Source organism: Dermacentor albipictus, chromosome 2 (assembly GCF_038994185.2).
Source record: "Dermacentor albipictus isolate Rhodes 1998 colony chromosome 2, USDA_Dalb.pri_finalv2, whole genome shotgun sequence".
In the NCBI taxonomy this organism is placed as follows: domain Eukaryota; kingdom Metazoa; phylum Arthropoda; class Arachnida; order Ixodida; family Ixodidae; genus Dermacentor; species Dermacentor albipictus.
In genome coordinates, this window is record NC_091822.1 from 41,243,826 (window position 1) to 41,271,485 (window position 27,660).

The window sequence follows — 27,660 nt, forward strand, 5'->3', positions numbered from 1 at the left end:
TGAACACGCACAAGGGATTGTTTGTCGTCAACCGATTACCTTTTGGAATCGCTTCCGCGCCGGGGATTTTCCAAAAGATAATGGACACGATGTTGAAGGACCTCAAGGGTGTTTGCTGCTAGCTAGATGATATTTTGGTAACTGGGAAAACACTAGAAGACCACTTAGCTAATCTCGAAGCGCTGTTGGAGCGTCTTCAAAGCCGAGGTGTCAGAGTAAAGAATGAGAAGTGTTCGTTTTTTCAAAGCGAACTTCACTACCTTGGGCGCAAAATCAGCGCTGAAGGCATTTCCCCATTGTCAGTTAAAGTTGACGCACTTCTCCAGGCACCAGAGCCGAAATCAAAGAAGCAGCTTCAGTCTTTGTTGGGCGTTGTGAACTATTACAGCAAGTTCGTGCCCCAGTTAGCAACGATAGCTCAACCATTTTTCAGACTTCTGCAAAAAAAGGTAGCGTGGCACTGGAACGAGCATGCTAGAGAAGCGTTCAACCAAGTGAAAGCGCTATTGGCAAAACCACCTACGCTCGCACACTATGACCATAGAGAAAGAAATTTCAACAAGAGCGGACACTCCCATAGAGCCCAGCGGCCGAATTGACTGTAGCACGCCAAGCGGGTGGCATTAACTCCTTCCGATTTCGGGCGCCAGTTGGTACACGCCGCGCCGGCTCCGCTGCTCGGCGCAGCATTTTTTTTTTGTCGCTTCTGCTGAACCCCGCGTGGCCTTGGCGTGGAATCGTTTCATTATTTAGTAGAAATGATGGCGAACGTCCTTTACAAGACTGCGCCGAATCTGTGAGGCGCAATTTCATAAAGAAAACGGAAGACGTCTTCTGAATGGATGGATGGTGGATGGATACAACTTTCTTGACGTCTTCTGAAAGGATGAAATGTTTATTTTGCTCCATATAAATGCTCGTTCCGGGCTTCTTCTGCATTCATCCAAAGTTGTGGCACCAGGAAATAAGCGGCAGTCGTTGTCGTACGAAGCTCCACCGGATGCCATCAGCTGAAAGTAAATTACAAGCACGTATAATTTTGGTATATTGACCTATCAGGAGTATTGCGTGTAGAGGCGAAACGTGCGTAAATGGTGAATGAGCGGCATTACAGATGAATTCACTTTTGCGTACATTTCGCAGCAAAGACTACTCCCAAATAATGCCATAAAATGTGCACAAAACATCCGATTTTCAAGCATCCCCCCCTTCCCGGGCATTATTTCCTGCACTTTCAGAGCAGAAATACACGGGTGACTGCGCGTTTCCAAAACATCTTGGCCTCAGTCGACGCGATGGTACGCCAAGTACAGAGGTGGCTACAACACAGGGTCAGCCAGACCGTGTTACACGCTCGCACAATGCCTTCTAGTCGCGCTCAAGACAGATTCGTCGGTGCAAAGCCTGTTTTGATTGGCTCAGAATACATAAATGTCATGTTCTTGAGCTCCTCCGTATTCTTTTAAGCGTCGTGCCGGCGCAAGCAACACTCCCGTGTTATCACTCTCGGCAATCGCTCGTCGCGTTTTCAACAAGCGTGAGTACCGAAATAAGGTATATGTTGTTGCAGGGCTATAAAATTCGTCACAAACGTGTCCTACTAAAATTGAGTACACGCAAAACTAACTCACTATGGGCGTCTTGCGCTGGAGTTTGAGGTACAGTAGCGGCGCCTGGTGGCGACGCGGGAAACGACAACTGGGTCGTACCAGCTTGGGTCGTATTAAGCCCTGGCTGTGGCGAAGCACGTTTGTAGGCCGAGTTTTGCGTCGATTCGCACTTTTTTCTGCCCTGTTGCGAGTGCGAAAAGGCTCGTCACTTTCCACAGACCACGCCGACCATGCTGCGAGCTGGCCGCAGCCTATAGTTTAGCGAAAACGGACTCTCGTGTGCCGTGGGACGTAATGCTGGAAGCAGACGAAATCGGCGACGCCGATCCGGAGGGACCTAGCTCAGCATCGAAAAAGTGTCGCCGTCGATACTGCTGCGTCGTGGGCTGCCATGAACAAGAAGGCCGGAATCCCAACATCCGATTCTATCGTTTCCCTTCAAGGCCTCACGAAGCGGAGCGTCGGGCGCGCTGGATAACTGCAGTTCGTCGCGCTGGGTAAGCGAACCTTCGCGCCATGCTGACTGCTTCACCTGTGTTGAAGCTTGCTTGTTTATCTGCGTTGCTAAAATTCGGTCTTTCGCAACCACAGTCCCGACGGCAAACCGTGGGAACCAGCGTCAAACACCAGGATATGCAGTCGCCACTTTGTGGGCAATGAGAAAAGCAATTCGGCCAGTCACCCCGCGTATGTGCCTACAGTCTTCCCCGCGGCCTACAACAGGCCTCTTCCGCCTGACTCTTCAAGCCACATGGAACGGTTTCAAAGGTAAGTGGGCCATTTTTTGATTACCATATGTGGATGGGATCGTCGGCTGCTGCTGCCGTACGTTGTGCTCTGTATAACTTTCGGTGCGACGCTTCTTGGTGACTGCAGTTTTTCGTCTGCTACGGTTAAGCGTCACATTTTAGAACTTCAATGGAATTTTTTTTCTGGTCATTCCAAACGTTTAGGTGGCAGAAAAGGGGCCTGAAGCCGAGTTCCTGCGCTGCTGGGAGCAACGTTCCAGACATGCAAACTGCATCTGAGGAAACCTTCGACGCGAGAAGCGAAAATGTAATTGAGCTTAAAATTTTTCTCCGCAGAGCTGCTCGCCTTGGTGGTGTATAATTATTGCATTTCTGAATATTGTCACTTCCTTCACATTACAAACCTGTAGCTATTGATGTCTTTACATGTTTGCACCTTTTACTTACCATGCAGCCATCAACCCACACTGAGCAACAGAAGCCTGCAGAGTGTTCAGACTACACTGGAGCTCTTGCCGACCAGACAAGAGCAGACATACACGGAGGCTTTCTCCCAGCATCAACTCGCGATGATGAAGGCTGCCCCAAACCTCTGAAAGAGGATTTGACTTCTGCAGGTACCTTGCAACTTGAAACATCAGCCCAAAGTGATGACCAGCAAATGGTTACACGCGCGGTTGGACCGCACACAAGGTCTTGCTACTTTGCTGGATATGAAAGCATTGTAAGTGCCCCTGATGCACTTCGAAGTTTGTGCGGGGTAGACAGCAATGTGTTTTCTTTATTGCTTAGTCTTTTGCCAACTGTCAGGGAAAGAACAACTGATGTAACAATTGAAAACAAACTTCTCATGTTTCTCATGAAAATGAAACTAGGAGTATCTTTTACGGCCATTGGTGTCATGTTTGGGGTGCATGAGAGCACTGCCTGCCGCATCTTTTATACAATACTGAACACATTGGCAGAAGTAACAAAAGATTGGATTTATAAGCCCCCTATTGAAGATATAAAACTTTCGCAGCCTGAATGCTTCAAGAAAAATTATCCAGAGTGCACTTTGATCATTGACTGCACTGAAGTTAAAACTGAAACACCATCTGAAGTCAGGCAGCAGCACATGCTGTTTTCTTCATACAAGAGTTGCTACACACTAAAATTTTTAGTTGGAATTATCCAAAATGGAATGATTGCTTCTGCATCTGAGCCTTTCGGCGGACGGTGCTTTGATACACAAATCACTCTTGATTCTGGTTTTCTTCACATCGTTGAACCAGGTGACATGATCTTGGCTGACAAAGGTTTCCCTGGTATCCGTACAGAGCTTGCTCACAAAGGAGTTGTCATGATCATGCCACCCTTCTCAGCTGGAAGTGGCGTCCCATTTTCTCCTGAAGAAATGGAGCGAACCTACAGCATTGCATCTGTACGCGTTCATGTTGAACGGGTGATTCAAAGAATTAAGCAATACGGCATCCTGAAACATAACATCCCAATTTCACTTATTTCGTCTATGAAGGAGGTTTTCCATATGTGCTGTGTTTTGGCAAATCTTCAACCTCACATAATTGCAGTGACATAAGCACAATGACAAGAATGTGCCCTTTTAATTTGGAGTTCACTAGGGGTGGTCTGTTTCCCTGGATGCGTCAATGTATGAGGCTTACAAGCTCCTCATATGCTGTGAAAGATGCTGTTGTAGAGGGCTGTGGATAAATGTTGACCATCTGTGGTTCTTTAATCTGCCCTGTTATTAAACCACAGATGGATTTTCTTGCATTTTGCCTGCATTAAAATGTACCCACTGCAGCAGGGATTGTGTCCCAAGGTCTTCCAAATGGAAAAAGATGCCTGAAGAGATAGTGTCCACATTATCTCTAATGATGCATATTCCTTCCTTGCATTGATATTTATGTGTACATGTATGCTGTTGTTACTGCTGTAACATTTTTTTCACTTGCGGTAGTATTCTGCATTTTTCTTGTTTTCTACATCCCCACTACAATGCCAGACAATGCGCTGCGGGTGTTATGGTAGATAAATAAGCTGTGTGCATGCAGGAAGGTATGACACTTAGCACACAGCACCACATCAACTTTGTTTTCACACTTGTCCTTGCCCAAGTTCATCACATCAAAAAAGAAAAGAAAAACTAGCAGGATTGTTCTAACTCTGTAACATCAATGTTTCATCATGAGCTGAAGTTACAGAGAATTAATTGGTAGGGGTGTGAGGGGGGGAGTTAGGAGACAAAGCCTGGGCTACCACAGTGTTCTTGACCGATTGCATCTCATATCTTCATATCTTTCGAGGGTTTTAAACAAATCATCATGCATCTATAGTTGTAGAGCTGCTCTCAAATAAGGGTCACCTCTGTGTAGATTTAGTTGCAGGTGACAGTGGAGATTGTAATATAGTTAACTCATCAGTATTTGTATTCACTAAAGGGCGCACGTGATGTCACTGTGTTGAGAACTCTTTGCATGGTGCGTTGCAGTGACATGTGTGACATCAGAGCATACAGGCCGTGGGTTGTTTTGTGTGTTACCTTGACATGAGGTTGCATGTTGTTCAATCATTGTGTCGGGTGGTCTGTGCTGTGACACTGTCGTCATTGTGAAAGTGAGGAAAGATTTAACAAAAGCCTACACTTCAAAAATGTAGGCATTGCATCTGTCTTGTGAGCTAGCTCCTGCATATGCACTGGCTCTCTGCGAAGCATGACCCAACAGACTGTGGCAGCAGTGAACGTGGTGAAGTTGAACATGTAATAAAAAGTTTATTTGAAAGCTTTGGCACATCTCTGCAACTCTTAGTGATGCAAAACAATAAATATCACAGCACAAACATTTCTCACTTATCTATACACTCGTATAAATACTTGGCCCTTTCACTGCACAGCACGTATTGTTTCAACGCTAGAGAAGCCAAGCAAGATCTGTACAAACTTGTTTCATCTTACGAGTGGTTAGCAGTGTCTTAGAAGCTACATATGTGAGGTGACTGATTGGCACGAGTGTACTCTAATCAGACACTCCTGAGCCAATGTGACAAGTGTGGAAGCTGTTGCCATGTGCTTGCAGTTCCCACTCCACTGCAGGCCACCTGTGATATACGAGGGGAAGTGAAAAAGCAAAGGCACTAAGGTTTGATAGCACTGCTAGCATCCAGCGCTGAATTAGTGTTGTCTACAACGCTTCTATGGAACGTCTCACTCTTGTTGTTGCGTTGGTGTAGCAGACTGCTAAACATGGCAGCTCCATTTCTGGAAAGTATGTGCAAGGTGGGTCCCAAAAGAATTGTCAGCGCAGCATAAGGCACGAAGGTTGGAAATCTCTCGTAAACATTTGGCTTGTTAGCGTTCCAATGGAGATGAATTTTTACAGCGAATTGTTACTGCAGACGAAACTTCGGTGTATCATCACGAACCGGAAAGTAAGGCTGCGAGCATGGTTTGGAAACACTCATCACCAGAAGTTAAGAAATTTAAACGTCAACCATCAGCTGGTAAGTTTATGCTAACACTATTCTGGGACATGGAAAGTGTGGTAGCCGTTCATGTCAGCCCAAGAGGCGAAAGTGTGAACAGTGAGAACTATTGTGATGTGTTGTGAACTAAACAAACCTGCAATCAGATTAAAACGTCGTGGAAAACTGCAAAAAAGGTGTCATCCTGCAGCAAGATAACGCTCGGGCACATTCTTCCAAAATGACAGCTGAAACAATAAAGGAGCTTGGATTTAAATTGCTGGAACACCTACCATACAGTCCACACCTGGCTCCAAACGATTTTCATATAATTGGACCATTGAAGGAAGCGCTCAGGGGAAGATTTGCAACCGATGTAGTAGTCATTGATGCGGTGCAAAATTGGTTACAGGTGCAATAAAAAAAAACTTTTTTTTCCGACGGAACAAAAAAGCTTGTGAAACATTGGGCAAACAGCGTTGAAGTGCAGGGAGGTTATGTAGAAAATGTATGTTTCAGTTTTTTATCATTAGAATAAATGTGCCTTTTCTCAAAGGTCCCTTTACTTTTTGACTTCCCCTTATAATTATATGCAGCAAAGAACCTTAAACAAGGTGCTTAATATAGAAATTAAAATAAAAATGTTCGAGCCTGGGAATTGCCTCTGACAAAAAGTGCTCATCACGTTCAACAACAATTGTGACAGTTTGCTTGGAGGTGTAAACAAAAAAAAAACACTGTGTCGTGTTTGTTACATACATTGTAATTTGCATTTGTGTGTAATACTGATGGCGCTTGTTCACTTCCAAGTGTCCATCTCTGTACACAATGTACTTAATGAAGCTTGATTCCTTGGTGTGGTCAATAAGTACATCGTCTTTCCTGGAGTACGGGCACTTAATTTCCAGCAGAGTTGTTTGGTCTCCATACTTGAAAAGTCCGTCAGGGCTGGCACACAGCCATGGTTGCTTCAGATGCACAATGAGACCAACCTGCAGTCATATTGGTTGAGAGTTTGCAGTTGCACAGATTATGGCACATTCCAAGTCGTTTATATATGACTGCTATGAAGGTGTTTCAGTCTGCACTTCTTACAAAATTTTGACAATTTATTATACGTTGAACAAGAGCAGTATGCTGTTTCATCTTTAAATGAAGAAAGGTCGGAAAACCTTGCAACTTCAGACTGCAGGCCTAGTTTTCACATTATGTAGATATGTAGCATCACTGCATTTAGTAGTTATGCAAGAAAGTCACCCATATACTCATATTTTTACAGTGTAAGTGCTGGAAGGCGACACATAATAAGTTTATTGCCAAATATGATGGTAGCAGGCACATTAGTTTGGCAGTGGTTACTTGCTTTTAAAGTTAGCGTCTTTTATTTACTTTTTTGCTGCTATACAGGGTGTTCAAAATTATGTAAGCTTTATTAAATTTTTAGAAATCGCCTGTGGCAGGTAGCATAATTCTTATCATTGAGCTGGGTTATTCGATGAGGCTGACGTTCGTAGCACGAGAACGAGATATCCAAACACCCTTTAGAATCATGAGTTTAGCTTTCATGCAGTTGCCAACTTTCAAGCAGCAGAAAAGCTCCTTTGTGATATAGCACTTCTGAGTGTTGCAGCATAAATATGTACCCAACTGAAAATCTGCTGTGGTCATTGCAACTTCCATGCAAATTTTTCCACCATTTCAGACCTTCATGCAGCTCACCACATACCTGCAAAACAGGCCCTCCTATTTTCTGCTCAAACTGTTCCCTGGCTATTCCGTCTTTCGCCCTAAGGAAATAAAGGAATTAACAATATTTTTTGCACTGGTGTAAAATCAGCTCATTAGAATTTGCATGCTGCCTTCAGTTTACCGTGCATAACGGCCTTTCCAAAGAAGGGCTTCCTGCGTTTAATCTGTTCGCCAAGAGAGTCCAATGGTAGCCGTCTGGAGACAACTGCATGGGCGATTGAACTTGACAGCCGGATCGCGCGTTCATTGTGCCACCTGCGGAAACAGTAGCCACGAAATAGCGTATTTACTCGCGTAACGAACACACCCCCAAATTGAACGCGAAAAGTCTGATTTTTTTTTTCCCTCGCGTAATGAACGCACTTCCAACTTTGCTACTGTGCAGTCCCACGCTCGAACGGCCGTGCCATAGTTTTTCGGAGAAAGTAGGATATTTTACTGTCGCACATGTGTTTACAGCAAGCGCACAATTAATCTCGATGCCCGTCCACGGCATAGCCATGATCACTATACGGTAAGCATGCGGTAGCTAGGCTGCGGATATCACGGTCGCTTGGGACCTGACGGAAGCAGCGACCGCGATAACGCTCAGCCTGCCTGCTCTTGCCGCATGCTTGCCGCCAATGCCGGCGCAAAGGCACCGCGCTGGCTCGAGAAAGAAAAACGGCAACTGCGCAGGTAACAGACTCCGACGTAAAGAGCGCGCGCGATGCGCCGCAGGTCGCGGCGCTTGGGAGAGGAGGAGGCGCGGCCGGCAAACGGTCGGCGTAGTCTGTTGCGCGTTTTTCTACCTGTCTTTGGTTTCGCTGTGTGCCATGGGCCCAAAGTCGAGTTATTCGCCTGCTGTAGGACGGGGAGCTTATCTGCTCACAAAACGGAAAGACTGATCAGATACCAATAAACTTTGACATGCCGATGAGCAGGACGGTAGAGCAAAGAGACGCACACAGCGTGCGTGTCAAAACAGTTGCCGAAAAGCAGCGCTTCAACGTGATGCTTGCGATAACGGCAGACGGCCGGACGCGGCTGCAAGGTCGAACTGTTGTGGAACCACAAAGTGTATGAAGCGGCCAGAGACTTCGACGACGGTCTGGTGGTAAATTTCGATGCGCGGTTAAGTGCAATAAAATGCTGTTACGGTAATTTGCAAATAGCTTACGTATATTTTTACTAGCTGCAAAGCTATCTAATTCATTTTTCATATAATTGCCGTCTTAGTTTTTTTATTTGTGCTGTTTCGAAAAAGTTCCCGTGAAATTTACCCCGCGCAATAAGCGCACCTTCCAACTTAATTTGTTTCGATTCTTTTGGGAATAAGCAAGTGCGTTAATTACGCAAGCAAATATACGGTAATTTTCTATATTCTGCCTATTTTGTGTATTCTAATTATCTTTAAAAATCCTACAATGCAGTAAACTCATGAACATCGAATTGATATCGCAGCTTATTTACCTTTTGCAGCCAGCCTGCAGGACTGTACCTGCAGCAATCTCCTCGGCATCCTCCCGTGAGCACAGCACTTTAGAAAAAAAAAACTTCCTTTCTTCTATAGTCATTCGCGCGGTTAGATGGCATCGTGAGATGGTCAGCACTGTAGGTGTCTGAGAGGTTGCTGCCATCACACTGTACACAGGCATGTCTGCCTCCCATGATATCATTTTTTGTAGACGTGACAGGTGAGAATTTCGCAAAACTGTTTCTTCACTGATTGAAAGCGTCCTGATCTCATCTTTTTGTGAGGCACTCATTGATGCTAATTTCTGAATGTCATTATGAGGACAGGCTATCTCAAAAAAATGTTCATGAACGTATGATGGGGGAACCTCGTCGGGACATGTTCCTCCGATGAATATCTTCTTCGGGCCTGCAACATGAGTAGTTGCAATATACTATAAAGTTCATGTCAACAGACAGTATGTGATAACTACGTATTTGCAGGCATAAACTTCACGTATAAAAGAAGCCCGAGGACGAATAGTAAAACTTACGGCCGAAGAGCTCTTCTATAAATTCTTTGGCATCTATATTTGGCCTTTGTGAAGGGCGTCCCCAGGTTTGTGGACGCTCTGTGCATGATGCCGGCTGGAATTCATTTACCCAGAGCACCACAGCAGCAGCATGCTTGCATTTGCCCAGGCCAGCCTTGCATGTGCATTTACTTGAAATTATGGCACGCTGAGGCGAAAGCTGAAATGCATATATGCAGTGAACAGCCGCATGTGCATGCGTAGAATGAGAATTCATGCTTTCTACAACACAAATTGCCTAGTACGTCCCTACATAGGCAGCTGTGCCACACCAAGCAGCGAAAAGTGTACCGTGGCAAGCACCAAAAAATTGGGAATGCACAACACAAGCAGCAGAAAGTGAAAGATGCATAGCATAATTAATTCACAGATAATGTCAAAGGAATGCGCAACACAGCAAGTAGCAAAAATGAGAGATGCAGTATATAATTTACAGGTCAAGTCCAACATCTCACTTCTGATAATCACTATTAAATGGCAGACCGACATAGCAGCAGGCATGGCTGGTGATTCACGATTCGAGACCCGGCCACAGCGACAATTAACAATTCGACCGATGCGAAGTGGTGAAGTGACCAGGTGTGTGCAAATGAGCACAAATGGCCGGGCTGATTCGGTGACAATTCAGTATACCCCACTACGAGCAGCACAGGTTAGAGAGGTAAATGTGCTCATACATGACCTCAAGCCAGCATGTTGAGGCAGCGCAGCAAGGTAGTATTGATTATAGCAGATCGATGTTCGAGCGCTGTCATTAAAAGCTACATCAAGCGATAGCAGCGCACGAGCTCGCGCTGCAGCGCGATTCGCACGTACGTGCGAGCTCATATGCATTGCATCAGTTATTACCAGTTAATAAAAGGGACAGATGGCCGCCACTACAACGCAGGCATAACTACTTGTTTAGCGGCATGCAGTCAACAAAGATTGCAGGAGGCCCGCCGTTTCGCGGCATGTCGAAAGGCCGCTGCCGTCGCGGCGCGTACGATCGTGCGCTCGAGCAGTTCGTACATCGCGGCATGCTGAACGACCGCTGCCGTCGCGGCGCGTACGGTCGTGTGCTCGAGCAGTTCCGTACACACGATGTCTGCTTATGGCTGCTGTGAATTCATTTATAGCAAGCATTTCCTCGCGTTTGTGCGCCTGAATCTAGCAGCGTGCAAACCTTACCTGAAGTTCCACTTCGTACGCGACTCGCTTCACTTGCGATTGACACCGCGCTAAAACTTCGCCGCTTATTTCTTGCACGGCGTACACGTATTCAGCGTTGCATAATTTCTTGCCTTTACGCAGCGTGCCACCCCTGAAAAAATCTTCGGCGCCTGATATTCGCCGCAGGCCGTGATACAACACAACCGAAAGTGGCGGGTCCATAGCGTAAACGTGCTTTCCGAAGCAGACGACGGAGCTTGGTACGACCCATTTTCGCATAGAGGGCGCTTTTTAGCACCTTTTTTCGCAGCGCCCCCTGGGCAATGCAAGAGCCCCATGGCCGGCTTGCTTTTTGCTAACCGCTTCACTATACCCCAGGCGCGGCGAGCATGCCTAAAAATATCCCAAAAAGTTACCAAATTAATTACAATACCTTTTCGGCTCAGAGAATGCGTCACGAACTTCTTCCAGTAAGATTGAGTACACGCGAAACTAACTGCGCCACACAGCCTACCTGCTTTTTGCTAACAGCGCTACTACGCCGAGCGCGGCCACTGTGCTTGAAAAGTACCCCAAAAGTAGCGAAATTAGTTACAATAATGTCTGGGGTCAGAGAAAGCGCCAAAACTTGTCCTGCTAAGATTCAGTACACGCGAAACTGCGTCACACGGCCAAGGTGCTTTCGTCACAAAGTCAGGTGTGGCGAGCGTGCCCAAAAACTACCAAGTTTTAATTATGCTTGGGCTCATAGAAAGCGTTGCAAAGATCTCCCAGTACGAATAATTAACTCAAATTAACTAGGCTTGGACGGCGGAGCTGTTTTTTGATAACTGCGTCACTATATGGGCGTCTTGCAATGCGCTGGAGTTTGAGGTATAGTAGCGGCGCCTGATGGCGGCGCGGGAAACGACGTCTGGGTCGTACCAGCTTGGGTCATATTGGGCCCTGGCTGTGGCGAAGCACGTTTCTAGGCCGAGTTTTGCGTCGATTCGCACTTCTTTCTGCCCTGTTGCGAGTGCGAAAAGGCTCGTCACTTGTCACAGACCATGCTGACCACGCTGCGAGCTCGCCGCAGCCTATAGTTAAACGAAAACGGACTCTCCGTGTGCCGTGGGACGTAATGCTGGGAGCAGAAGGAACCGGTGACGCCGATCCGGAGAGACCTAGCCCAGCCTCGAAAAGGCGTCACCGTCATTACTTTTGCGTCGTGGGCTGCCATGAACAAGAAGGCCTGAATCCCAACATCAGATTCTACCGTTTTCCTTCAAGGCCTCACGAAGTGGAGCGACGGGCGCGCTGCATAGCTGCAGTTCGTCGCGCTGAGTAAGCGAAACTTAGCGCCCTGCTGACTGCTTCGCCTGTCTTCAAGCTTGCTTGATTATCTGCGTTCTTAATAATTCGGTCTTTCGCACCTACAGTCCCGACAGCAGACGGACATATATAGCAGCAGGCATGGCTTGTGATTCACGATTGGAGACCCGGCCACAGCGACAATTAACAATTCGACAGATGCGAAGTGGTGAAGTGACCAGGTGTGTGCAAATGACCACAAATGGCCGGGCCGATTCGGTGAATCGGCCCGACCCGGCCCACCCCACTACGAGCAGCACAGGTTAGAGAGTTAAATGTGCTCATACTTGACCTCAAACCAGCATGTTGAGGCGGCGCAGCAAGGTAGTATTGATGAAAGCAGATCGATGTTCGAGTGCTATAATTAAAAGCTACATCAAGCCAGCAGAGCACGAGCTCGCGCTGCAGCGCGATTCACACGTACGTGCGAGCTCATATGCATTGCATCAGTTATTACCAGTTACTAAAAGGGACAGATGGCCGCTACTACAACGCAGGCATAACTATATACTTGTTTAGCGGCATGCAGTCAACAAAGGTTGCAGGAGGCCCACCGTTTCGCGGCATATCGAAAGACCGCTGCCGTCGCGGCGCGTACGATTGTGCGCTCGAGCAGTTCGTACATCGCGGCGAGTACCGTCGTGTGCTCGAACAGTTCCGTACACATGATGCCTGCTTATCGCTGCTGTGGATTCATTTATAGCGAGCATTTCCTCGCGTTTGTGCGCCTGAATCTAGCAGCGTGCAAACCTTACCTGAAGTTCTACTTCGTACGCGACTCGCTTCACTTGTCATTGACACCGCGCTAAAACTTCACCGCTTAATTCTTGAACGGCGTACACGTAATCGGCACTGCATAATTTCTTGCCTTTACGCAGCGTGTCATCCCTGAAAAAATCTTCGGCGCCCGATATTCGCTGCAGGCCGTGACACAACACAAACGAAAGTGGGGGGTCCATATTGTAAACGTGCTTTCCGAAGCAGACGACCGAGCTTGGTACGACCCATTTTAGGACAGAGGGCGCTTTTTAGCACCTTTTTCGCAGCGCCCTCTGGGCAATGCAAGAGCCCCATAGGTTCAGTTTTGTGCAGTACGCCTAAATGTGCTTGAAGTGCGTTGCAGACTGTCAAACAAAATTCCTCACCTTGCTGTTGTCCACTAGTCCAGCTGTGCCGTGTCGAAATGCAGAAGGAACACAAAAGAACGCCGGGAGCCCCAAAAACGGGCTACATCCAAAAGAAACGGGTCGCCGAGCACGCGAGCTTCACATGCGCAGCCGGCCCCGCTCACTCCTGCGGCTTGTCTGGCGCATGACGTATGCACGCGCGTCTGGCGTGCCGCTAGCTTGTTGCTAGGCAACGCAGCAAAAGTAGCAAAGTATAAGTTCATTTATTTACACGCAAAGCTTTGTTACTTTTAGTGGAAAAGAATAAAAAATAAAACGTTGTCTGTAAGTTTATTTCACATCCTTTTTTTTTCTGATGCTCGCGTCAACTAACGGATGAAGTTGAAACTAGGCGTGACGTGTTTCCTGTAGCCAGTTTTTGAAGAGTGTCCCATCTTGTGTAATTTCTTTCTCTATGCTATGACCCTGAAAGAGAACTTAGGCTGTCATGCGACGCGTCTCAGTATGGTGTAAGAGCAGTCCTATTTCATGTCTACTATGACGGAAGGACACGGCCCATTGCTTACGCTTCACGAACGCTATCTGAAGCGGAAAAGAAACACAGTCAACTGGAAAAAGAAGCGTTAGCCATCATTTTCGGTCTAAAGAAGTTCCATTTCTATCTTTGTGGGCGCTCATTCACCTTGGTCACAGACCATAAGCCTCTTCAAACAATATTGGGCCCGACAACCGGGAGTCCCACCATCGCGGCTGCTCGTTTGCAACGCTGGGCTGTTACGTTGGCATCCTACTCCTACCATCTTCAAGAAATCGAGCGAGAACGCGGAAGCCGATTTCTGCTCGCGTCTGCCGCTGCCAGATCTTGAAGTGGAAACCAAAGAAACAGAAGAAACATTTCATTCGTTGCGATTGGACTCGTTGCCTGTTTCTAGTCGAGATATCGCGGCTGCAACATGTAAAAACCGAATTCTTTGTCAAGTGAAGGAATTCACAAATATGCGATGGCCCGCGTCGATCAAGGGTGAACAGCTGAAGCCTTTTTTTCGCAGATGCAACGAACTGACGGTGCATCAGGGATGCGTCATGCTGGGCGCAAGAGTAGTCGTGCCTGCAAAGCTGCAAGGGTTCGTTCTGGACGAACTCCATGACGGCCATCCCGGCATCGTGCGCAGCAGAGAACTAGCACGCAGCTACGTGTGGTGGCCAACTCTTGAGGCGGACCTCGAACTTTGTATCAGAAGATGCGCTAGTTGTCAAGAGCAACGTAACGCTCCAATCAAAGCACCTCTTCACCCGTGATCATGGCCGACTTCACCGTGGCAGCGTGTTCACGTAGACTTTGCGGGACCTTTTCAGAATACCATGCTTTTAGTGGTGGTCGACGCACATTCCAAATGGCCAGAGGTTTTCGAAATGAGATCGACAACTACAGAAAGCACGATTTCTTATTTGACCGAGCTCTTCGCACGTTTTAGTTTCCCTGAAACAATTGTTTCCGATAATGGACCTCAGTTTGTTTCGCAGGAGTTCAAGCACTTCGTGCAGGCAATGGGAGCGCGGCACGTCCTCCCTACCACCCCAGCTCCAATGGGTTGGCAGAGCGTTTCATCCAGACCTTAAAGAATGCGCTGCGCAAAGACGGCACAGGAGGAACACTGCAGGTAAAGCTGCATAAATATTTTTGCTGTCGTACCGCAACACGCCACATGCGATGACTCGTGAATCACCAGCGGCATTGCTCCTAGGACGACGCTTACGCAGTCGGCTAGATGCCGTAAAGCCTTCCGTGGGGGAAAGAGTAGCACACAGACAGTGCACTCAGGCACTAAGTCGTCCGTGTCACGAACGTCACTTCTTGGTAGGCGACAGCGTGTTAGCGCGTAATTATCCTGGAAAACCAAAGTGGGCTCCCGCTGTGATTGTTGCTCAAACAGGAACTGTCTCTTTCCAAATACGTGCAACCACCCCGAGGAGCACCTTCACCTGGCGTCGTCACCAGGGTCAGCTGCTACAGAGGCCTGCAGAGGACGTTACTCCTAGGCATGGAACAGCTGGCGAAGTTACGACCAGCGAGTTACTGGTTTATCCTGAGACTGCCGGCGCACCAGTTCCTCCCAGTCCACAAACGCCCATGGTAACTCCGGTTGCGCAACAGGCAACACCAGCACCCGCCGAGGCAAGACGCTACCCCATGCGAAATCGTCGCCCACCAGATAGATTCTAAGCTGGACTCTGAATGACTGTGTGCTCCATTAAAAGGGGAGGTGGTGATGTGTCGGCTGGAGCTCATTTTGATAAGAGCACTCTGCGAAGTGCGCATGCGCCACTAAGTGTTAAAAGCAGAGTGCCCATTGCTAGCGGCCCTCTTTCTTGCCGAGCCTCAACCCACGAGCATGGGTTAATAAACGTCGTTCACCCGGAACTTGTCTGATCCTTTCGGTACGCCTGGCGCAAAACGTAACATATACGTATTATCTGTCCAAGAAAATAAATCGTAGCCCCGCTTCGTAAAAGCTGTAGCTGCGATAGCTGTTTTAAGAACCAGCAGCGCCATCCAATCCTTTGTTCACAAAGAATGTATCGAGACTGCAGTGCTCTACTAAATTGATTTAAAATGTAACGAAATCAAAAATCGATTTAAACACTTTTTCCTTTCCTTATTACTTATCACCTTCCCATCACCGCATAAAGAATGTCGAACGATACTTGACAGTTTTATGTGAGTATATATTTTACGTATTTTTACAACCGATGAATTCCAGGCCCTTTACAGCCACGTTTACATATCTCCACTTGAAAGAGCTATGAGCATCGCCCTCTCATTAAGTTCATTTTTTTACCCAACATCCTCTTGGCACTCTCTGGGCACGCCTGGCCCCTGCGCCATAAAAATCCACATTTCATAATCCCTGTTGAAGTTCATGCATTACACCGTTCACAAGCTGTGCCATATGCTAACACCATATCGGGTGAATGTACACTGCCGTTATTTTACAAGGACTAAGGCGATGTACTATTCAATTCAAATTCTAGGAATTTACGTGCCGAAACCATATACGATGATCGGTAACTCCTGAAGAACTTTGACTATCTTGGGTTTTTTAACGTTGTGGGGTCTGATGTGGGGATTCTCACACCGTACTCTTGGGACAAAGGAACGACAACACAGTAGTGCAAACAATCAAAAGGGCATTTATTGCACCTTTCATACATCAATGCCTGCTAGCCGAGTTGCTATCCACAAAACATGCCGATGGGCGCGCGATAAATCTAGAAGTCCGACTCACCGCGTCCTCGCGAGCGAATATGTTCGCCCCATGCTGGATCCCAACGCCTGGTCGTTCGCGTGTATAGTCACGCAAATCGTGGCGCGTTCGAAGGCGGCCACGCGAGGCGGTCTCGCAGATGCATCGGTCGCCGCGCGCACGGAATGTCCGCGCTGTTCGGCGACCCGCCGGGGAAGCGTTGCTGCTGCACGTGCAGCACGACCGTCCCGCTTCCTGTCTCGAACCCAAGAGAGAGCGCCTTGTCTTTCCCGAACCCAAGTAACCGCGCAGCGGCGCGACGCTCGCGCCATCTCTCGGACTGCGCTTCAACCACATCGACCGCGCTGACGTCACGCAGGCCACGCGGCGAAGCGGGACCACAGGAGACGCGCTATGCGGGAAAAACATCAGGGGAGGCGCGAGGGTCGCGCATCCCCACAACGTTCATGTAGATCAAGGTAGACGTACGTTATTGCATTTCACCCCCATCAAAGCGTGGCCGCCGCGGCCGGACTTAAGTCCATGACCTGAGCTAAGCAGCGCAATACCATAGCTACTTGGCTGCTGCGGCTGGCATAGGCGATGCATGATCTCTGTCGAACGAAGAATGGTGAGGATTGATGTATACACAAAGAAGTACCACGCATATATAAATTTAAGGAATAAATTGCAATTTTCAAGCAACAATTTTGATTATTTTATTTATTAGAGCGACATCCTTTGTGCCAATGTGCCTATACCCATTCCGGGTACTTGGCCGACAATGGACACGCAACGCATCTTGTCGACCTTAAAACCTTGCTCGATATCGATAACGTAAACTATCTGTTCGGAAGCCTACAGAGGCCACAACTAGAGGGCGCAGTAAAAGGATGTTCATTCAATAACGAAAAGAGAATGCTTGCTGATGAAAATAAAATGTTATGCCTAATTAATCCAATTTAAATAAAACAGTCAATCCCAGCTACGCGAACGTTTTGATGTTCCCTTACCGCTGAATTGCTCTCTGTTTGGACCCACAGATTCTCCTGCGTGTCCTTCCGGAAACTAGAAGTCTGGAAGACATCGATTCACTGCGCTTATATCTGGTCAATCTGGTGCGAGCTACGAACTTGGCTCCGCTCGCTTGTGAAGTCTTCCGTGCGACTGGGGAAATGGGATTGAGCAAAGAGGATGCTCTAGGTAAGTAACCTGATTATACCACGCCGAAGCACCCATGGAACACTTTATAATCCGTTGGCTTTACGAGTATCAAAGTGGAAAAAAAGTGTATTTCGATGAAGTGTGGGAACCCGGTCACGTGGTATAAGGGGATGGGATAGTTTAGAAGGGCGTATATATATATACACATATATATATATATATATATATATATATATATATATATATATATATATATATATGTATATATATATATATATGTCTCAATGTCTTCTAGGCACCTCGATTTCTTAGAAAAACAGGGTCTTGTAGTGAAGGCGCAGTGTTCGTTGCTTATATATATATATATATATATATATATATATATATATATATATATATATATATATATATATATATATATATATTGTTACGCATGAAGAAAACGAAGACCAGTGAACGTGCTTGCGGTCCCGGGTGGAGGAAGGAAGAAGAGGACGACGCTCAGTGGATAAACCAGCTGACCGCTCTTGCGCTCACCTTCGCGACTTAAAGTAAACGGTCCCCTTCATCCGTAAGGGTTACAAACGGTCTCCTTCGCTCGCAACAAAGTGGTGGAGGTGCTGGGTACCGCTCACAACAACGGAACTATCACTGCCGCAGCTTCGTCGAAGCCGTCGACTTGCCGGCCTCCCGCCATCAGCCGTGACCATCTTCGACATGCCAGAAGAAGGAGCCACTCCGAGGGCAGCGCCTAGCAGTCCACTGCCATACTACCGAGTTCCACCCACCTTCGGAGGCAAAGCGGGGGAAGATGCCGACGAGTGGCTCGTCCACTACAAACGAGTGAGCAAATCCAACGGGTGGGATCCAACCGCTCAGCTCACCAATGTGGTGTTCTCCCTGACCGATACCGCCCTCGTGTGGTATGAGAACCACGAGGACGCGCTTACGACGTGGGAACATTTTGTTGACGAGTTAAAGGCGTGTTTTGGGGACTCAGTCGCCAAAAAGAAGCGTGCGGAGCAGACGCTGTCGCAACGGGCGCAGCTACCAGGTGAGACATGCACAACATACATCGAAGAAGTGTTAAAGCTGTGCAAGGTGGTCAATGCTCGCATGTCGGAAGAAGATAAAGTTGGACATTTGCTGAAAGGAGTGGCTGAGGATGTCTACAATTTTCTAATTGGAAAGGAGAGCCTCAGTTCTGTGTCCGACGTCATTCGGCACTGCAAAACTTTTGAAACGCTCAAGATGCGTCGGATTGCGCCAAAGTTTGGTCTGTTGGCAAACGTTACGACGGTTGCCAGTGTGGACACGAGTCCTTGCCTCGACCTTCCTTCGACCATGCGACAGATTGTCCGCGAGGAACTTTCCCGCCGCGAAGGGTTGTTGCATTCGACTGTTGACCACCATGGCGTGTACACGTCGCGAGAGGCTATGACGGCGCAACATTCGGCCCCTTGGCAACCGATGGTTACCGCAGCGGCCGTGGAGTACAGCGCAGCCCCACAGTCGAGGATGACAACACGCCCGCCGACTCCGCGCTATGACCAACGCACTCAGCGCACGCCTTCTCGACGCCCGATGTATCCTCGTGACACACGCCACGAACCAACCCACTACACGCGGGAAAATGGTAATGTCCGCTTCATCGACGAACGACCAAGGTTTCGACCTCTCCCGGTGTGTTATTCCTGTGGCGTCCCGGGTCATATATCGCGGTTTTGCAACCAGCGTATGACCACGTGGTATGGCCAGCCGTAAGAGTTTTCTCGGCCCTCCGAACGGCCACACGGTGCCCCGTGGCCAGCACACGTATCGTCTGGCGATGAGTATTGGCCGAGCAGCTCCCGGAATCGCTCCCCAGCATCTGACAGAAGTTTGACACCCCCACCGCAACGTCGTGCTCCCCGTTCTCCCTCACCGCTGCGTCGCACCGCGTCCCCTTCGTCACCGGAAAACTAGCTAGCGCGGCCGATGGAGGTGAGGTCGCTGGAGACGTGCTACTGACAGAAATACCTCCTGTGTTGATGCTGAAAAACAAAGTGCGCGTGCTTGTAAATAATGTCCCTGTGATGGCTCTAGTGGACACAGGCGCAACAATTTCGGTCATGAGTGTCTCTTTTAAACACGTGTTAGGGCGAAAGGTTTTGTTTAAATGGGACGCAGATTCAAAGTTCTGTGGAGTGAGTGGTGAGCCGTTGCGACCTATTGGTGTGTGTAGTGCTGACGTATTTTTGGGAGGCCATGTTATTACGACAGAGTTTGTAATTATTCCTCGGTCGACTCATGATGTTATTCTCGGCATGGACTTCTTGCGGGAGTGTGGTGCTACTGTCGACTGCCGCACAGGAAAAGTATTCTTAAGTGGTAGGATTCCATCAGAACTCCTGGAGAACCCTGTAGATCGTGAAACTGCACTGTGTGTTTGTGGTGATACGGTCATACCTGCATCATCTACCGTTTGCGTTCCCGTTGTCTGTTGCGGCACCGATTCCGACTGCTTCGAAGCTACCGTAGAACCGATGCGCTTTAACTGTATGAAGAAGAATGTGTTGGTGCCACATTGTGTGGTGTCGATCAAAGGCGGACGCACTGGCTTATGGACCGTAAACTGTTCTAAGGAGCCCGTTATACTATCAGATGGCATGAAATTAGCCGTCGCCAGAGAACACGCGTCCTTATCAGTGGCTGAACTTACAGATGTGCCGGAAGAACCCGATGGCCCCAGTTCGTAAACGGCCCTTTTGTCGATGGTAAATAAATCGCTCAGCACGAGTGAACGCCGAACGTTAGTGGGTGTGCTTTCGAAGCACGTTTCGGTATTCGACTTTGCGCAGAAGGACAATATACCTGCAATCCCTGCGTCTCGAACGCGCCATACCATCAACACGGGTTCGGCAAATCCGATTAGACAAAAGCCATATCGTGTTTCACCATGAGAGCGCCAGATTATCAACGAACAAGTGAACGAAATGATGAAAAAGGGAGTCGTACAAGAGTCAGCAAGTCCGTGGGCAGCTCCAGTGATTCTTGTTAAAAAAAAAGATGGATCTTGGAGATTTTGCGTCGACTATCGCCGTTTGAATGCTGTAACAAAAAAGGACGTGTACCCACTCCCACGTATTGATGACGCAATAGACTGCCTTCATTCCGCCTCTTACTTTTCCTCAGTAGATTTACGATCCGGCTATTGGCACATTCCGATGCATCCTGACGACAAGGACAAGACTGCCTTTGTAACCCCTGACGGGCTCTTCGAATTTAATGTGATGCCATTTGGATTGTGCAACGCTCCGGCAACTTTCGAGAGATTTATGGACACTGTATTGCGTGGCTTGAAATGGAACATCTGCATGTGCTACCTCGACGACGTCGTCATCTTTGGCCGCACCTTCAGCGAACACAACTCGCGTCTAGATATTGTCCTGAACTGCATCAGAAACGCTGGTCTAGTTTTAAACTCTAAGAAATGCCACTTCGGAGACCGCCAAACCCTTGTGCTTGGGCACCTCGTCGACAAGGATGGCATCCGCCCTGATCCCCAGAAAACAGCAGCCGTTGAAGCGTTCAGTGCACCGCGCTGTGTCAAGGAGCTCCGTAGTTTTCTGGGGCTTTGTTCCTATTTCCGCCGATTTATTCCTAAATTCGCCGACGTTGCGTATCCGCTGACATGCCTGCTACGAAAGGACACCCCCTTTGAGTGGACTCCGGAGTGCGACTCTTCTTTTCGTCAGTTGAAGTTCCTGCTGACGTCACGACCGGTTCTTCAACACTTCAGTCCTTCAGCTCCGACAGAACTCCATACGGATGCCAGTGGCATAGGTATTGGTGCCGTCCTAGTTCAACGCGACGGTGACCGCGAACACGTGATCGCATATGCAAGCCGCTCATTAAGTCGGCCCGAGCAGAATTACACTGTGACGGAACAAGAATGCCTCGCGGTAATATTTGCGGTTCAGCGGTTTCGTTCTTACCTGTATGGACGCCCCTTTACAGTGGTCACCGACCACCACTCATTGTGTTGGCTCGTGAATCTTCGTGACCCTTGTGGCCGCCTTGCGCGCTGGGCGCTCCGACTGCAAGAATACAGCTTCACCGTCTCTTATAAGAGTGGTCGACGACACGCTGATGCGGACTGTCTCTCGCGTATGCCACTTAGTACTACGGACTGTGACGCCGACGACTTCGATCACCTCGTGGCTTCTGTGTCGCCGCGTTTTCCAGACGTCGACTGCTTCAAAACCGAACAGCGAAAAGACGATAAATTAACACCGCTCTTCACCTCTACGACCGCGTCGACGACAGCAAACCAGTTCTGTGTACGTGATGGACTCCTCTATAAGAAGAACTTTTCCAGCACTGGCGCACGTTTTCTCCTAGTGGTGCCGGAGAGCCTTCGCACAGCGATTCTGAGTGCTATGCACGACGACCCTACGTCTGGCCATCTAGGTTCGGCGAGGACGCTCTACCGGATTCAGGAACGCTTTTATTGGCCTGGAATGCGACAATCTGTTGAGACATATGTGGCCAGCTGCATGCAGTGTCAGCGCCACAAACGGCCATCTACTGCTCCAGCAGGTATTCTGCAGCCGATCCCGCCTCCAAGCACGCCTTTCCAACAAGTGGGCATTGACTTCGTAGGCCCATTTCCAAAATCTTCCAAGGAAAACCGTTGGATAGTTGTTTGCGTCGACTACCTCACACGTTATTGCGAGACGGCGGCCGTGCCCTCCGCAACTGCCACTGACGTTTCAACATTCCTGCTGCAATATGTGATCCTGCGACATGGTCCGCCTCGCGTGATCATCAGCGACCGTGGACGACAATTCACAGCAGACGTCGTAGAGGAGCTGCTTCGTTTGTGTGATTCCCACTTGCGTCACTCGACACCATACCATCCACAAACGAATGGGCTTACGGAGCGCACCAACCGAACAATTGTGAACATGCTATCTATGTACGTTTCATCCGACCACAAGAACTGGGATGATGTACTGCCTTTTATCACGTACGCGTTCAACACCGCAAGCACGTTCACTGGTCTTCGTTTTCTTCATGCGTAACAATATATATATATATATATATATATATATATATATATATATATATATATATATATATATATATATATATATATATATATATATATATATATATATATATATAAGCAACGAACACTGCGTCTTCACTACAAGACCCTGTTTTTCTAAGAAATCGAGGTGCCTAGAAGACATTGAGGAGACAGTCCCGCAAGCGGCGGGCCGCATGCCTGCAGCCTCGCCGCCACCCCTGGTTCGACCCCCCTTCGCTGACCGCAGGCATCTCCCTCCGCACCGAGTCCCGCGTTTTACGACCCTGGCGGTGTACAGTAGCCTGTGTCGTTGAGAGTAAAGTGGCATTTCAAGGAGAAAGGTTGTGTGTCTGCTTGCTCCCCCGAGTTCGCGAGGCGCCCTTGTTGCGTGGGAGCCGCTTGGGGCGAGTGTACGCGTGAGCCTTATTACTTTGCGTCGCGTTTTCTGGCCCACAGTGGCACATTCGCGGGCCGCTCTCGGCCAGAGCTAGTTTTGTAACCAAGTGCGCGGTTAGCTAGCTGAGTCCGCGGTAGAGAACCCCTTTTTGTTTACATGTATATATGTATATATGTGTGTGTGGGGGGGGGGGGGGGGGTGGTAGGCGGGTGGGTGGGTGTGTAACATCAGAAGCAAGAGACATGGCGTGACTGAGACGCTGTACTTTTATTCTAAAGCAGGCGCAGTTTTTCGTCGTCCGCTACTCCAACCATCGCGTTCCTTAATCGTCACACGTTACCCCCTCCCCTCGAGAAAATCTCAGTTCATAAGGTGCAAAATTATGCCGCAGTTTGGGGACAGGGACAATGTCACTGTCTCTGCCTAAAGACATCACTGAGTAGTTGATCTCATAGTTCACTGTCGATACCTTGCGTAGAATCTTGTATGGACCTTCCATGACGGAACTTTACTTGGCGCTGTTGGGATGCCATGGTGCCTCGCAAAGCACCGAGTCACCGACTTCAAGGTCAAGCGGGAGGTACTTCCTGTCATAGATAACTTTGTTCTCATTGCGGTAGGCGAGCGAGTTTTTAACAGCAGTTTTCCTTGCTTCTCCAACGGTTTCATCTCGTTGCTTCAACATGGCTGGATGAGATGGAATTCCGTACATCAGGTACGAAGGTGCATAAGCGGCAACTTCGTGAGGTGTACTATTGTATTCGTCAATGACATCCGATAGCAGCTTAGTCCAATACTTCTGTGATACATCGTTGATCTTGAATTTAAGTCTGGTGACTATTGTTTGATTGGTCCGCTCGTTCATACCATTGAATTCTGGATGATGAGACGACGGGTCGAGTTGATATGTTCGGTTTTGCTTTAGGAACTGCTTAATTTTTCTTGTTCTGAACACTGTTCCTTAGCCTGAAAGGAACTTCCGTGGTTTTCCGATATCAAAAATGCTTTTTAACCATGAAATGTACGCGTCGATGTTTTCGTTTTTGTGAGCGAACACCCATACATAGCGTGTAGCATGGTCAATGACCAAGTGGATGAATTTTTTTGATGAGTCGTATACAGAAAGTCCTCCAATGGCGTCCATTGCAGGGACACCAAAAGGTCCTTCAGCTGGAGGCAGTGACTCAGTGATCCGCACGTCTTTACTTTGGTCTTTTTGCTTTCGTGGCATATGTCACACTGTCGAATGTAGTTGACATCGGTTATTATATAGCTGGCCAATAGTATTGTAAAGACAGGAGTGACAATGTCTTCTTCACGCCGACATGCCCAAAATGTTGATGAACGTTCGTAAGAATGGCTGGGCGCAGCTCATAAGGCAAGCATATCTTAGGCCTTTCTTTTTGACGATGACTATGCCGTTTTCTAGCGGGTACGTCCCTCTGTGGCACTCGTTGTTACATTTCTGATGATCGGTGGGCGAGAGAAGGTGCACTACAGAAGCTCTGAAAAGTGGTTCGACATTGCTTACGCCTTCCTGATGTTTAATGTTCACCTCATGCATCGACAACTTTAACGACCACTGAAAGAGCCAACCTTAACAATTCTTGACATTCTTCAGCCACTGCAGCGCAGAATCATCTGTTACAACAGTGACCTGCTTCCCATGAAGATAACAATGCCCTTTATCAATCGCATCTACGATGGCAAGACATTCTATGTGATGGCGTAGTTAACTTCATGCTTGAGTAGCTTACGGGAGTAATAGTCAACGGGGTGTTTATTGTTATGTTATCGGCTGCTTCAGCACGGTAACAGTCCCTTCACTGATGCATCGCAGTATACAGTGGATGGTCTAGAATCGCGGTATATGCGAAGCATTGGTCCTTGAGTTATACGCTTCTTGAGTTCCAAAGAGGTTCTTCCGCATACGTCTGGAACATCTTGAGACTGAATATGCGCATCATCTTCAAATTTTTACTGATGGCTCTGTGGACAAGGTCAGAGGATCTAGTGCCGCTGCTTTTCACATTCCCTCTTTGAAGTATGATTGGTCGGTTCGCTTCACTGCAGTCGTGTCCTGCACAACGGCCGAAAGCGTTGTCATTGAGGCAGCTTTAAAGAAGCTATGGTTTTGTACGCCTCAACCTGTTTTCATTCTTACAGATTCAAAATACGCCCTTCAAAGGTTAGAGCACGGGTTCCCTACTGATGCCTTATGGCTAAGCTCCTTACGCTCGCTGCACAATCTCCATATCAAAGGCTTCTCCATACGATTCCAATGGGTGCCCTCGCACATAGGTATCATAGGCAACGAGATAGCGGACAGCCTCGCCCATAGAGCGCTGTCTGGGAATCCATTGAGAAAAGTGCCTCAAGAGGACAAGAGACAAGTGAAGTGGTGTCGTGCCACTTCAGTTCTTTGTGGAGCTCACCTTACAAGCCATGTGTGACCAAGGGTCTCAAAAGAAACCAAACCACTTTACTGCTCCGCATTCGCACGGGCTGTGCTCGTACCCCTGCGCGGATGTATAAGACTGGCCTGGCGTTGTCTCCATTATGTTCAACGTGTGGTGTGTGCGGTGACATAGAACACTTCCTTATGTGCTGTACTCTGTATAACGCGGAAAGGAGTGTGTCATTCGGGTCCCTCAAGAAGACAGGAATTCCCCACAGTTCTCTTCAGGACATTGTTTTCGCGCGGGGGAACCAGTTTGATAGGAAGGAGGTTTCTCGCCTTCATTTAAATTGCCTGCAGGACACGGATTTGGCCTCCACATGGTGACCTTAGGAGTGAATATGTGTAGTTGTGAGGTTTGTGTCTGATTTATATGATTTCTTGTATTTTAAGTGCCGCTACGGTGGAGCAATTGCCGGCAGCAACTGCAAGGCTAATCGCACCAGTAGCCTATAACACTCAACTCAACTCAGCGATATCGCTGAAATGAAGGATGTATTGACGGTAAGTGTTTACGGTGCCGAGAAAACAATGGAGTTCTTTCTCTCGTTTGGGTATTGGAAAATTGAGTGCCGCAACAACGTTGCTTTGCTTAGGTGTCACAGTTCGTCGTGAAATTTGGTGGCCAAAATACTCGATGCTCGACTTGGTAAATTGGCACTTTTTGCGTTTCCATTTTACATTATCGGCCTTAAGAGCTTTCTGAGATTTCTCAGATGGTCGCCAAAGGTCTCTGAATGTACGACAACATCGTCAAAGTAGTTTATTACATTACTGAGCCGATGTTTCGCTATTATTGACTTCGTGGTTCTCCCAAATGTAGCATGGAGCGCTCCTTAATCCGAATGGCATCCTCAGCCATTCATAATGGCCATTAGTCGTGACAAATGCGGTTTTCCGAATGTTGTCAGGATGCATTTGGACATTCCAGTATGTGGAAGTCGCATCCAATATAGTAAAAAGCTTTGCGATTACCAAGTGGTCAAGGACATCGTCAACCCGGCGAATTGGCTGATAATGGGGCACCGTTACGGAGTTCAGCTTGCGGTAGTCAATACATCAACGAGTGCGTCCCTCGCCGTTATTTTCCGCTAAAATGACTGGTGCAGCGCAGAGGGACAATGATAGCCTCACAACGCCTTCCTTAACAAAGATGTCAACTTTTTTTTCTATTTCTGCCTGGTCTGCTTGCGAACATTGTATGGCACCTGATGAATTGGAACAGCATTGGTAAGTGCGATCCTGTTGTTCAGTAGAGATGCATTAATTATCCATTTAGGGATTTCGAGAAGATAACTTCATTCCAGCATAGCGCCTTGCCGTTCTGCCAAACATTCTCATGCCTTGCAGCATGTGCACATCTACTTTCTGTGTGATGTTTCCAATGTGCAAATGAATGATTACGCGACCCAGGGTTCGAATGCTTGATGTAACTTGTTGCACTGTCATGCTAGGGTCTCTCATCAACTGAAGCCGGAGCTGTGTGTATACAACACCACTGATACATGTAATCGTTGCTCCTGTATTGAGAGCTATATACATTGAGTGGTTCTCCGTTGACGAGACCTTTAAAGCGTATTAGTGAAACTCGGGGTCACTCTTCTCGTTTCCCGACACAATCTCAAGGACAGGCACGTTGCGCAGTGCGGACATTCATTGTGCCAATGAAACTGTCGGTGGAAACCAGCACCTGAGTAGTATCTGCACTCGTTTCGTGGAACACGTGGGCTAGATGTCAAAGTTGAGTGCTGCGGTTTGTTGAAGAAAAGTAGATCTATTGGCACTGTACTGAAAGTTCGAGTAAAGGAGTATCCTCTCACGCGTTTCATGGATATCGCGACCTTTTCGGCAGCGGCGAGCCACTCTGATGGTGAGGTGCAAGACAGTCCGGCTAGCGCTAGTTCCATGTCAGGAGGTACACCGTCAGTAAACCCAGATATGATGTGGCACTGTTTAAGTTCGACCAAGGCAACGAGTCGTATTTTCTTGTAGTACTCCTTGATGGTTTGACCTCCCTTCAGTCGGTAGTGGATGAAACGTCGGAAGGCATGCTCCAGTGGTCGTCGCAAAGTGGTCCTGCCTGCCGCGCTTGA

The 27,660-nt window shown here is 48.0% G+C and overlaps 2 protein-coding genes and 1 long non-coding RNA gene across 5 annotated transcripts in view; 2 read left to right on the forward strand and 1 right to left on the reverse strand.

Annotated features, from left to right (window-relative positions):
- Nucleotides 1–27,660, forward strand: part of LOC139055923 (juvenile hormone acid O-methyltransferase-like) — a 97,876-nt gene that overhangs the window by 51,831 nt on the left and 18,385 nt on the right. For both annotated transcript variants that reach the window (XM_070533572.1, XM_070533573.1), the window contains one exon: nucleotides 17,518–17,677. In XM_070533572.1, coding sequence (XP_070389673.1) covers nucleotides 17,518–17,677 — 160 coding nt within the window. The remainder of the gene's footprint in view (nucleotides 1–17,517; nucleotides 17,678–27,660) is intronic.
- On the forward strand, nucleotides 1,839–5,583 carry LOC139055389 (THAP domain-containing protein 11-like). 2 transcript variants are annotated; one of them, XM_070532843.1, is made up of 5 exons: nucleotides 1,839–2,107; nucleotides 2,202–2,378; nucleotides 2,564–2,666; nucleotides 2,814–3,083; nucleotides 3,634–3,728. In XM_070532843.1, exons 1-5 carry the CDS (start codon nucleotides 1,905–1,907, stop codon nucleotides 3,640–3,642), a joined length of 762 nt encoding a protein of 253 aa, XP_070388944.1. In that variant the 5' UTR covers nucleotides 1,839–1,904; the 3' UTR covers nucleotides 3,643–3,728. The 2 variants fall into 2 exon arrangements, with proteins under 2 accessions (XP_070388944.1, XP_070388943.1); XM_070532842.1 differs by having other exon boundaries at nucleotides 2,814–5,583.
- LOC139055390 (uncharacterized) lies at nucleotides 5,594–10,217 on the reverse strand. The gene is made up of 4 exons (XR_011511718.1): nucleotides 9,562–10,217; nucleotides 9,026–9,437; nucleotides 7,551–7,828; nucleotides 5,594–6,816 (listed from the first exon to the last, which is right to left on the reverse strand). It is a non-coding gene; the product is annotated as an uncharacterized lncRNA (long non-coding RNA).

Bases quoted from the DNA above. Each gene is read 5' to 3' on its own strand.
- LOC139055389 (XM_070532842.1), top strand. From the start codon at position 1,905: ATGCTGGAAGCAGACGAAATCGGCGACGCCGATCCGGAGGGACCTAGC. The intron at 2,108-2,201 runs GTAAGCGAACCT...TCGCAACCACAG, and splicing joins ACTGCAGTTCGTCGCGCTGG to TCCCGACGGCAAACCGTGGG. The intron at 2,379-2,563 runs GTAAGTGGGCCA...CCAAACGTTTAG, and splicing joins CACATGGAACGGTTTCAAAG to GTGGCAGAAAAGGGGCCTGA.